The sequence below is a fragment of the Enhydra lutris genome, unplaced genomic scaffold (assembly GCF_002288905.1).
Source record: "Enhydra lutris kenyoni isolate GAN:26980312 unplaced genomic scaffold, ASM228890v2 scaffoldscaffold21, whole genome shotgun sequence".
NCBI classification, from domain to species: Eukaryota; Metazoa; Chordata; class Mammalia; order Carnivora; family Mustelidae; genus Enhydra; species Enhydra lutris.
In genome coordinates, this window is record NW_019154105.1 from 9289200 (window position 1) to 9302841 (window position 13642).

The following is a 13642-nucleotide window of genomic DNA, read 5'->3' on the forward strand; positions in this document are numbered from 1 at the left end:
TGCTTTTTCTTAAAAATCATCCATTTTGTTTAGACTTTCCTATTTCTTGATTTATAGGTTTGCTTAGTTTTCTGATTTTAATAACTCCTTACGGTTTTTGTTTTTCTCTCATTTTCTGTAATCAGGCTTGTCTCTTCATGCTAGACCTATCCATGAAGCACTTACTAGTCTTACTAATTACTTCTGAATCTCTTTTCAATTTCTTCATTTCTATTATTACTACAAATTATATTGATACATTTTGACTTGGATTTTATTTTTGAAGATTTTTAGTTTATGTATCTTAAATCTAAATTTTTCTTTAGGGACAGCTTTGATCAAATCCCATAGAAAATAATATGCTTACTGATTTTAATTTTTATTTTCCCTGTATTCTGAAAGTTTATTAGTAGGCTTTTTTCTTTTCTTTTTAAATTTCTAAGTAGAGTATTATTGTTAAATTTTAGTTTCACTTAGCTTTATGGACTAAGAATGTAACCTATATATATTTTTTAATCTTTTGAGATTTTTCCTTGGTCAGGCTTTTGTTTGCTATAAAAAACTGTATTCTCTTTCATGATATACTAAATTCCATTTCACTATGATATATAAGTATAGTTCATTATGGAATCTATTTCTCAATCATCCATGTCCCTGCATAATCTACTTGCTCTCCTCATTTTCTGACATAGGTATGTAAAAAGTTTCCTGCTAAGTTGTGTGAATTTTCTAGTTGCTTTTATTTCAAGTATATTTACTTTATATATTTCAGTGTTATATTTTGGCTATTACATGCTCTGGCTGTTACACACTTTGGTATATTAAATCTATTACCATTATAAAATATCCTTTTTTTGTGTAATGCTTTTTGCCTTGAGTTCTTTGATAATAATTGTACCCTTGACTGGGTTTGCTTTTTTTTGGTTTTTTTTTTTTTTTTTTTTTCATGCTTTTAGCCTTAGGACTAAAAATTTTAGTTCTCTTATGATAGCACATAGTTGAGGGTTTTTTTTTTCTTCTTTTTTTAAAATCTTAATCTGTGTGCCATTTTTTCAAATAAGAAAAGTTTTCCCACTTGCTTTTATATTAACTTGGTTTTTTGGTCTTTGGTCTTTTTCCTCACATTGAAGGTTATTGTGAAGAGGTCTTTTCCTGCTATCGCTGTCTACCCGACCAGCCTCGCTCCCTCCACATCCACCTGCCACCCCTTGCCTTTAGCTGAATTTGAGTTTTATTTTGTTTACTACCGACTTTGTTTCATTTCTCTTTTTCAGCAGGCATTGAATTGAATTAAACCGTATCTTCAGCTAGTTGTTCTCTTTGCTGAACATAGATTTTTGGCATTATATCATTCAGTTTTGGCTTAACTGATATTTTAGTAATATGTTTATGTTATAATACGTTTTTACTCTTCTAACTTTAAGGAATTATTTATTAACAACTACCCGACATGATAAGTTAGCTTGTATTATATTAGTTTCTTTTCCAGATGCTTGGTGTTATGATTCCCAAGGCTGTCCTTTTCTTGGATTCGAACTCTAAATTCAGAAATATTTGTGGTTTTAAAATTTTCAGTTTGCTTACATACTAAAAGATTATTTTATTCTACAGTTTAGAATTTTACTTTTAAAATAATTATACTTTAGAACTTTTAGTTGCAGTATTGGCTTTTAGCATCTTGGGTTATATTTAACCCTGATTATATTTAACCCTGGTTATATTTGACTCTGATATCAATCTGATTTTTAATTCTGTTACTAACCATTTGCGTTACAAACTTACTACACTTAAAATATCCTTGGAGTGCTCAAATTCCACCAGGTTATGACTGTGTGTGTCTGTATCTGAGAATGAGTGTGTATTTGTGTGTATTCATTTTAAAGCCATAAGAGTCATTTTATTCTGAGCCAGTTTTTATGATAATTGATGAATAATAATAAATATCAGAGACAGGTTAAATTAATAATTAAATTGCATCATACTATTGATATTTAGAGTTGGGGTAAATTTTTTTAAATCTGTGGCCTTAATTCTATTACAGAAAAACCACTTACAAACTTTAGATTTGAGAATTCTACACAATTTTACTTACTTTAAATACTCATAATTGGTTCACTTTATAAAATTTACAATTAATGTTAAAAATTTCATATTGGATTATAATTTCATACTGAGGTGTAGCAGGTAAGTACTTTGAAGCTTAAGAAAAAGAGTTATGTTTTAGCTCTGTGAGAACAGTGCTGTGTTAACTATTATATCACTAGTTCTTAACACATTCCTAGATCTTAACTAAAATTTTATTAGTTGGGTAGATGGGTATGAATGAAATGATGTAGAATAAATAAATGTTTTCTTAATGAATAGATTTTTTGCAAGCTAAATTTACTTTTAGTCAGGTTCACTTTAGTTTATTTACTTGAATCTCAGCATATTGGCACCATAATAAGTCATATTATTAATTGATACTCTTTTTACAATAAGGACTTTAAGTGGTTTATTTTATGCTGTTTTATTTTAGCGTATACAGAGATCAGTGTCCAGTGACCATACTGAAGATTTTCTATTAATGGTACGGAAAAACTACATCCAGATATATTAATTTAAGAATTGTCGTATTTTACCTGAAGTTTACCCTATTTAAGACTTCAAAAAATACAGATCAAAGAAATTTTTATTAGGTTTTGGGGTTGGGTACAGAAGAGAAGAAACAGTTGTTTCTTTGAATTAGGTTTACATAGCGTGTTCTGCATATCACTGAAAAAGTGACAACACTTGAGTTATCATGTAATTCAGTCCATGATGATGACCTCAAGTCAGGTTGTTCTAATGACTCTTTATTTTTGGTAGGGGAAATGTTATCAGTTATGATCTGTGTTCTTAAAATCCACTGTCATTTTAATGACAAAATTGTTCATAAAAATTAAACACTAACATTTACTATAAGTAAAAATCATACACAGTGATCATAAACGTTGTTTAGGAGGGATTTTTCTGCATTGACTTGATTAAGAGCTCTTCAGATTTTAAGTATGGTGAGTTTTGGATTGAAGATACTGTGTTTTCTTAGAGCAAATGTGAGACTTCTTTGTTATTTAAAAGAACGTTTTAATATAATCAAGATCTAGATTATCTTTGTTGGAATATAGATTATTAACTTGAAATTTAGACTACCTGCTCTAAATTGAATGAAAATGGACAGGGTAGTTTCCTGAACAAGAGCAGTAATTGGTGGATAGGGATGGGATGGGAGGATGTGGAGTGTTAAAGGTCAAGAAGTCCAAATTCTGGAGTTGCTGGCATTTCATATTTTAAAGTATGTTTATCCTCAGAGACTGACTTTTTCCTATCCCCACCTCCCATAATCTTTCATTTGGTATATTGAAGTAAGTTATAAATAGGTTTCCTTGTTTCTGTTGTCACATCTATACAAAACCATCTTTCACATGATCTCTAATTATCTTTTTTTAAAATTGCTTATTTGGGGTGCTTGGGTGGCACTGTTGGTTAAGTGTCCCACTCTTGGTTTTAGCTCAGGTCGTGATCTTAGGATCGTGAGATCAGTTCCGTGTTGGTCTCCACGCTCAGCATGGAATCTTCTTGAGACTTTCCTTCCCTCTGCCCCTCCCCCCTAACCCCTGTTCTCGCTTCCTCTCAAATAAAAAAATAAATCTTTTTTAAAAATTGATTATTTTAATACTTTAATCCTTCAATAAGCTACCATATAAATTCTGAACTGGGTACAATATTGAAAGGCCCAATCTTTCTTAAGCACTATTCTTTTTACCATTCTCATTCAGAATTGTTTTTTCCTTTCTCTCTGTACAGTCACTATATTAGTATCTACTTAGTACTGTTTTTAATCTTTGGTATAGTTAGTTCTTTGCACATAGAGTTGCATTTTTCCATATTGTATATTTGTAGAAGGCATTGATTATAATAAAATCATTTTTATATTTTCTTTCTCCTTTGGCTGCCCTACTGCATTTTGCACATTATATGTAATTGGGGGTGAATATTTGTTAAATTGAATGGAACTTGTATATATGATGTCTAATAAATAAAAATTTCTTTATCCTTTGAAATAAATGCCAGTTTATTTTTTATTTTTAGTTTTTTAAAGATTTTATTTGTCAGAAAGAGAAAGAGAGAAAGAGAGTACAAGCAAGGGGAGCAGTAGGCAGAGGGAGAGGCAGGCTCCCCTCTAAGCAAGATGCCTGTTGGCAGACTCCATCCCAGGAGCCCAGGATCATGATCTGAACTGAAGGCAGACATAACCAACTGAGCCACTCAGGCGCCCTAAATGCCAGTTTATTACAAGATAAACTGCTCTTCTCTAATATAACATTGATAATTTATCTATTTTGACAGGAAGTTAGTTTGAAATGTAACTCTGGTGTTCACAGTTCGTCCACATGGCCCTATATTTCCAAATTTTTATATGACTTTTTGTTTTACTATAGAAGGACTGGGAGTACCATTAATGGCATAAACAAATTCCTTCAGTCTTGACCTTTGTTAAAAGACCTTGATTTTCATTGTTGAGTGGTTGTGTTAAGTTTATTTTGGGAAGAAAGTAAAAAAGATATTTAATTACTTTGTTAATTTAAATAAATAGTATTACTGTTAAGTAATAATATTTTGAAACAAAAGCAACCTCCATAGTAAAATAACACCATTAATCTTTCAAAACCAAAACGATTTAACTTGCACATAAGAATAGAGGCAAGTATGATAAAGCCACTATAAATCTTTTTCGCAGATTCAGCATTGTCAAGAATTTGCCACACAACTTTGTTTTCCGGAAATATTTTATGGCAGTTTTCTGACTCTATTTTTATATATGGCAGTATGCATCTCTAAAAGATAAGAGCATTTATGGGGCGCCTGGGTGGCTCAGTGGATTAAAGCCTCTGCCTTCGGCTCAGGTCATGATCCCAGGGTCCTAGGATCAAGCCCCACATAGGGCTTTCTACTCAGCAGGGAGCCAGCTTCCTCCTCTCTTTCTGCCTGCCTCTCCACCTACTTGTGATCTCTGTCAAATAAATTAAAAAAAAAAAAGATAAGAGCATTTTCTTACCTAACTAGAATAATTTCTTTAGATTGTCTAATACCCAGTGCATATTCAGATTTCTTCACTTGTCTTGAAAATTTCATATAAGATCTATATTATTTTGCTAATTATGTCTCTGGTGTCTCTTTAATTTAGAGCTTTTCTTTCCTTTTGTTTTCTCTCTTTTTAAAAAAAAAAATGTTCCACATTTTCGTTGTGTTTTTTCCTATTTAACTTTGTGGTTCTCAAATTATCACCCTCCAGGGTCTTTTTGTTTGTTTCTATTTTTCCTCTAAGGGTACATTTGGCAATGTTTGGAGGTTTTTTGGTGTCACAACCTGTGGTAGAGTTGCTACTAGCATCTAGTAGGTAGAGGCCAGGGATGCTGCTAAACATTCTGAAATATATAGGGCAGCCCTTGACAATGAAGAAATTATCCAGCCCAAAATGTCAATAGTGCCAAGATTGAGAAACTGATTTAACTTGTTCCTAATACTTGCCTTATTAATTGGAAATTATTTCTAAGGGCTCTAGTAGATTATTGTTTATTTTCAGAGGGGCAAGAATATGTCATAGGTGGTATTCTGTATTTTATGTTACATAAATCAGAGATATATAATGTTTAGTTCTCTTCCTTTTAGTAATTAGACAGTAGGTATAGCTTTGTCCCTAAATATAGAATTTGAAGTTAGCTTTTCTAGAGCAGAGTGAAAAAAAACCTTCAGCATGGAATTTTCTGGTGGAAAGAATATTGAACTAGTTAATTGGATAACTGGTCTCTTGGTACTAGATATTTAGAAACTTGCTATTTAAATAACAGTCCTGTGCTTCTGTTTTTTCATCTGTAACAATTCGGTGGTTCTTTATATTAGACAAGAATTTGAAACGCAAGCATCACTTCATAAAATATCCATCTAGTGAAAATGGTACATCCGAAATAGCTTAAATATAACTTGTCATGCTTTGACTTATTGATAACTTTGATAGGTTATTTCCCTTAGAGAATAAATTTAATAAGGACATACCTTTCCTTCTGTCTCTCCCCTCTTCATGGAAATTATTTTTACATTTCATTTAAAGAAAATGTTTCAAAATATTCACGTGAATTTCTCATTCAGAGCATTTTTAATATTCCCGAATTTGGCTGTGGTTCAAAATGAATCTTTTTTTCAGTAGAAATGTAATAAAAATGAGTACGGTTTCAACGGGAAAACATTTTAGTATTTAATCTGAATTATCTTCGCTCTGTACATGGTAGAGTAGGATATGCTCATAAATCATAACTTAGTTGACCTATGAATACATAAGGATTACTTATTTTTGTATTTTTATGACTGCATGTCCTTATGTCAGTCTCTCTTCAGTTGTTCCGTAATGTAGTGCAAGAATCTTTCCAGTTAGGGGAAGAGGAATTAGTGTTAGAGGAGGAAGTTCTCTTCTACTTCTACTCTTCTAAATTCCAACATCCTTTTCCCCCTACCCTTTACCTTCTACACTTTTTGCCCTGTAAAAGTATTCATTTATGCACATACTTTGGCTCTCTCATTAAGAAGTAAGTTCCTAGATGGTGGAGTTGATTTCACACATCTCTGTATCTCCTCTGCAGGTTAACTGTAGTATCTCTTGCACAAAGACTGTTGGCCAGTGATGGGCATTTTGCCCTACCTGCTACTTGATGTTGCCCTACCTATTACTTAATGTACAAACATTCAATAATCTGTAAGATATACCTTAAATTTATTTTTTTGTAACTACCTCTCCCTTCCCCAAATACACTGTAGCCTTTTAGAATCTGAAAGGGAAGAATCCCCAAACCATCTTTTATTTACTCAAAGTCCCTGTTTCCATGGAGTTTAGAAAGGTAATAAATATTATAATATATCAGTGTAATGAATTTATGAAAAAATTATGTAGAATAGGGATCTAGAGATTGCTGAGATACTTGCTTAGGTCTCATAGGTAGCATCTGAATCAGTAAGGGTACCTAGGTCTTTAGATCCTAACAGTATCCTTGAAATTAATTTCTTCTTAGTATTAAACTGGGGGTGGGGGAGATATAAATCCATTCCTGTTCTTCTCTTTCACCCCAGTACCTTTTTAAAAAATCTATACATAGAATTTCATAATCATTTGAATTTACTGTTTTTAACTTACCAATTTTTTTTTTTTTACAAAGAAAGAATAGTGGACTTAAAAATTAATGTAACTTCTGTGGATATTTGAAATCAGTAAGAAAACATTTCTGTAATTAATAACCCTCATGAAGAGATTGAGGTGCATTTTTCTTAATAAATTTTCACCAAGCTCAGTTAGGACATAGTGTGGCATTGGGCACTTTATGTCGGAGGTTCACTTTTAATTGAAATTTAATATCTCCTATGATCTAACTTCTAACTCTCTTACCTTTCCTACAGTAAATACTCCGTTCTAGCATATAGAAATTTTATAGCTGTCTACCAGTGTTACATTCCTTTTTCTCCTGTTGTCTTACATAAATTAATTGGGTCAGAGTCTTTTCATATTTATCTTTATGCAGTGACTCGTATGATTTAAATACCTCTGATCTATACCCTTGGCATTTAACCGTGCCGTGCTCTTTGAAATATTTTGTTTTCTAAAACTCTAGTCTGAAATATTATTTAATTTTTCATTTGTTTATTTTACCGATGTTTATTTCCTTTGTTTTCTTTCATCTTCTCCCATTGGGTTGGAAAATTGTAGATATTTTCACAGAGAAAATTTCACTGGGAAGCAACTTTTTCTTTAAAATGACTCATCTTCTGGACCTTCATTAAAGATAAGAAGACATAGTTTTTATTATACTATAATTTTGAATCACATCTTGCTATGGCCAACTCATGTCCCAAAAGTTTACTTAATTTGTTAAAGATTTATTTATTTCTTCTAGAGTGAAAGAGAACATGCAAGCGGGAGAGTGATAGAGAGAGAGGGAGAGAAAAGCAGACTCCCTGCTGAGCTCAGTGAACCCTAGGGGTGTGGGGTACAGCTCAATCTCTGGAACCTGAGATTATGACCTGAGCAGAAACCTCTGGTCAGAGCTCAATTTACTGAGCCACCCAGGCACATCACCCCCCTGTTTTTGAGATATATTCCCAAAGTCTACTTCTTAAAGTATAACATTGATGCTACTACCTTGAAAGAGAACTTAAAACTAAAAAGAGTATATTCTTATTTTTTTTTTTCCTAACTCCTTGTCATTTTTAACAGGGATATACTGCAAAATTTTGTGAAAATTTTCAAATATTTACAGAGATTATTTTCAGAGTATCTAGTGTCTATTTGTATTTGAAATATTAGAAATCTGAAATCATGTTAAACTTGTGTTAGTCTAATGGAAATTTGGAGAGAAACATACTGTTTCCTCCCAGATTTAACTTTCAGTATTAAATATGTGTTAGTTATTCCTGGTTACTAGATAGGTGACTTTCAAAGATGAAATGACTCAGAGTTTCTCATGTTATAGTAGTTAAAATTTTATTCCTTAAGGGTTTTTTTTTCACATTTCTTACATTTAGATACTAGGTATGAGCATAATTGTGTTCTAGGTTAATAATTACTTTTATATCTATTTTAGTTATAAGTGTTAGAAGTACCTTAGATTTATGAAGTAAATTTCATGTAAAATAGTGACAGTTTATATAATAATTATCAACTTTTTATCAGCAAACTAGAAAGAACATATCTTAGTACTTATTTGTAAGTAGCACTATAATAAGGGATATCACAACAAAACTTTTCCCCATGTCTTCAGTGTTTGCTATGTTCTAATTCTTTAATTTTTTTTTATTGAATCTCATGTTGATTATATTAGTGGTTTTCAATGAATGGTCCACAGGACCCTCAGGGTCCCAGAGACCATTTCAGGATATCTAAGAGGTCAAAACTCCTTCATCACAGTACTGACATGTTATTTGCCTCCTTTACTGTGTTGACATGTGCACTGAAATGTAAAAGCAATGGTAGGTAAAACTGCTGGCCCCTCAGTCAAGGCCATGGCATCAAATTGTACTAGCGTCATTGTATTCTTCGCTTCTGCACACTCACAGTTAAAAGAAGAAAAGGAAGAGCCAGTTTTACCTTAAGGATAATCTTGATAAAGCAATAAATATTAATTTTATGAAATCCATACTTTTGAATACGTGTCCTTTTAATATTACTGTGTGTGACAAAATGAGAAGTACACATAAAGCACTTCTGTAGTTCTGTGTGTGTGTGTGTGTGTGTGTGTGTGTGTGTGTGTGTGTTTTGAGATGCAAGGTAAAGTAGCCCTTTTTTTTTTTGGATGAAATGCCATTGTTAACTAGAAAATATAATTGACAGGCCCAATACACTTAGCAGACTTGGGTATTTGGCAAATGTTCTTATCAGAAATGATGGAAATGAGTGTCATTTTAAGAGTGATTGACAGTATTCGTCGCCAATGATAAAATTAAGCTTTCAAGCACAGATTAGAATTTTAAATTGTGTTTGCCTGGGCTTCACAGTACTTAAAAACTTTTCTGATGAAAATATCACCGGTGGTGATACTAACAAATGTGATTTTTTGATACTGTAGTTTGATTTCTCAGTATGGTGACTGTTAATAAATTTAGCCCTTATGTAAAGGTCTGGGGTGGGCAGTATTTTATAAGTGTATAAAGGGGTCCTGAGAGCAAAACATTCAAGAGCAGCTGATTTAGGTCCTCTACTAAAGCCAAAGGTTTCACGTTTAATCATTAACCTCATATCTCCCCCATCTTGCCCTTGTCCTACCAAATTAACATAGAAAGAATACATAATTTCAGTAAAAGGGGAAAAAAATGAGACTCTGCCGTATATGAGTAGCATATTCTTAAGTTCTTCTACAAATATAATTTTCTCCTTTAAATGGGCTTTATGTATTACATTGAATTTATTTAGAATTGCATTATATTTATCATGATATTTACATTAAAATTTTTTTCTCTCTTCTTCCTTTTTCTTCTGTTTATTTCTCTTATCACTTTCCCTTTCTCCTTTCATTCCTCCCTTCCTTCCATTTTTTTTGGTATTTGTTCTAGGTGGAATCTTTCATTTTGGATCAGGATGATTTGGAAAATCCAATGCTGGAAACGGCTTCCAAGTTGCTCTTGTCAGGTACTGCTGATGGTGCAGACCTCAGGACAGTAGATCCAGAAACACAGGCTAGACTGGAAGCTTTACTAGAAGCTGCAGGTAAGTCTGCAGACCTTACATATGTAATTAGACTATATAATTTTCAAAGGTACATATAAATCTAATAAAAACTACTATGATTAGGGGTGCCTGGCTGTCGCAGTTGTTAAAGCATGCAACTTTTGATCTCAGGGTCATAAGTTCCAGTCCCATGTTGGGTGTAGAGTTTATTAAAGTAACAAAAAGCTACTATTATTAAAAATACAAGGTCTTGGACATTTAGGGTAATACTGTTCATAAAGGTTAATGGATTGCTTTTTAGAGAATTTCTACATGGAATATTTCATTAAAGCATATTTTCGTTACCCAAGTAAAATCCACATACTGCTGTCAGCCTTGAAGAAAGATTTCATATAGTCGATTTTATTTAGTCACACATTCCATACTTGTGAATTTGCCTACTTGATAACATGTATTCATACGCTAAAATTGGTATTCACAATACTCTTAGTCTTTCATAGAAATGCACATAATAGGGGTGCCTTGGTGGCTCAGTCATTAAGTGTCTGCCTTTGGCTCAGGTCCTGATCTCAGAATCCTGGGATCAAGCCCCACATTGGGATCCCTGCTCCACTGGTAGCCTACTTCTCCCTCTCCCACTCCCCCTGCTTGTGTTCCCTCTCTTTGCATTGTCTCTCTCTGTCAAATAAATAAATAAATAAAATCTTTTTTAAAAATGCACATAATGAAAAATTTTAGTTGTCCTATACACATGTTCCTTGATGAGATGAAATAGGGTGAAGCTCTTTTTGTTTCAGCTCTCAAACTGTAAACAAGTGTCCTTTTCACAATCTACTTAGACCCATGTTTTTGACATTGTGTGTCTTTTGTTGGCAGTTTCATTGTTTATAATGGTCTCCAAGTATAATGTGAAAGTGCTGTCTAGTGTTCCTAAATGTGAGAAGGTAGTGATGTGCCTAATGGAAAAAGCACATTGTGTTCGATAAGCTTCTTCAGCATGGGTTATAGTGCTGTTAACCATGAGTTCAGTGTTAATAAATCAACTGTATATTAAATAAGGTCATCTTTAAACAAAAACATACATAAGACAGTGTTTGGTTAATGCAAATGCTTGTGACCAGAGGCTCACAGGAAACTAGTTCTGTGTTTTCCCTAGGAGCAATGGTTCAATATTCATTAATTAAGTTTTCCCAGTGACCGTGAATCATAAGAAATGACTGTATATAATTTCCCTCTTTTTTGTCATAGTCTTGAAACCTTGAAACCTTGTAAAGTGGATCATTGTATTATTGTAAAATGGATCATTATTATATTGTCCCCATAAGAACAGTGTTTTTATTAGAGATTATATAAATACATATATTTACGCCTAAAGTATAAGGGAATAGTAACTCTAAATCTCTGATCTTTTTAAATATCCATATATTTTCTTAACCTTTCTAAGGTGGAAATAAATATATTGTGAACATTAATTGATCATTTTTTAGCAACCTGATTTCCTATATAGTGTACATACAATGCATGTAAACTGCTGCTTTATTATAGCATAAGACCAACCTAATACTATTTGGTAATCCTTTCAATAAATATCTTGTAAAACAGCACCTAAAAATTCGAAGGACTCATGGTTAAATTTGATTTCTTTCCTGTTTAATTCTAGAATGGATTATTGAAGGGATCTTGAACAAGTACAAATGAAAACATAGTAGGGCACGTGCAAGGTCCAGTCCTCGAGTATAAGAAACTATTTGTTCAGGAGAGTAGATATGGGGCGCCTGGGTGGCTCAGTCGGTTGGCTGTTGTCTCTGGCATGATCTAGGGGTCCTGGGATTGTGCCCCACATTGGGTTCCCTGTTCTGTGGAGAGCCTGCTTTTTCCTCTCCTCCCAGCTTGTGTTCTCTCTTGCTATCTCTGTCTCTGTCTCTCTCTCAGATAAGTAAAATATTAAAAAAAAAAATGTAGATACAGAATTTAGCATTTGCCAGAATTTGGTGTTGCTGTAGAAGTTCATATGAAACAAGTGAGGATTGTGAAATTATTTGAAAGTGTGTCATAAGAGGAAAAGATAATGTTTCTTCTGAAGATGAGAAAACTCAGGTTGAATAAAAGAGGGATATTTGTTTTTGTGTCTTTAAGAGGCAGAACCTGGTTGAAAAGTGCTACAGGAAAGTGGACTTCAGCTGAGAGGGGTTACTTTTGGAGGTAGAGTTTCTTTTCATAGGATGCTAATAGCTGCCTCATTTTCTCATTTCTGTGTTTATTCCCATTTTTTTTTTTCTGTTTTCTCTACAGAAGCCAACAAGTTAGCTTCTCTCCCCCCTCCCTTCCTTCCTCATCTTCTTTCTCACTTCTCTCCCTTTCTCCCTTATTTCCTTCCTTTAAGAATGAAAAGTGTTGGGGCTGCCTGGGTGGCTCAGTGGGTTAAGCCTCTGCCTTCAGCTCAGGTCCTGATATCAGGGTTCTGGGATCGAGTCCCACATTGGGCTCTCCGCTAGGCAGGGAGCCTGCTTCCTCCTCTCTCTCTCTCTCTCTGCTTGTGATCTCTCTCTCTGTCAAATAAATAAAATCTTAAAAAAAAAAAAAAGAATGAAAAGTGTTAACACATAAGCCCAGAGGGAGTACCCATCATCCAGCTTTAACAGCCATCAGTGTATGGACAGCCTTGTTTCCTCTTTACTTAGTACCACCCTGTGGATGCCCCACACCCGAAGTTAATTTAAAGCAAACTAAACATTATATAATTTCATATATAAATACTTCAGTATTGGGGCACCTGTGTAGCTCAGTTGGCTGAACATCCAACTCTTAATTTCGACTCAGGTCATGATCCCAGGGTCCTGGGATTAAGCGCTGTGTGGGGCTCTACACTGGTTGCAGTCTGCTTGTCCCTCTCCCTCTGCTCCTCCCCACTCTTGCGTGCTCTGTCTCTAAAATAAATAAAATCTTAAATAAATGAACACCTCAGTATATACTCCAAATTAAACTATTTTTAGATTTATTTATTTTTAGATTAAGAGAGAGCAAGAGCAAGTACATGGTAGGGCAGAGGGAGAGAGAAACTTAAGCCCTATAGGGAGCTTGATCTCCCCACCTTGAGATCGCGAACTGAGTGGAAACCAAGAGTTGGTTGCTTAACTGGCTGCTCCACCCAGACACCCCAAGAGCTTAAAAAAAATAAATAAATAAACATAATACCATTGCATATCTAAAGAAAAATAGTAGTAATTCCTCAATATTGTCAAATATCCTGTCAGTGTTTATATTTCTCCAGTTATTTCATAATGGTCTTTGTTTAAAGATCGCTTGCTTGCTTATTTATTTATTTATTTATTTATTTTTAGGGAGGGAGAGAGAGAGAAAGTGGGGGCAGAGGGTGAAGGGGAGAGAGAATCTTAAGCATGCTCTACATCTAGTGTAGAACCTGACACGGGGTTTGAT

At 33.6% G+C, this 13642-nt stretch overlaps 1 protein-coding gene across 1 annotated transcript in view; it reads left to right on the plus strand.

The window, feature by feature from the left end:
- LOC111148942 (ankyrin repeat domain 17) overlaps positions 1–13642 on the plus strand; it is a 165788-nt gene that overhangs the window by 68866 nt on the left and 83280 nt on the right. Inside the window, 1 exon segment of the mRNA XM_022505772.1 lies at positions 10090–10243. Within this exon segment, the coding sequence (XP_022361480.1) occupies positions 10090–10243 (154 nt within the window).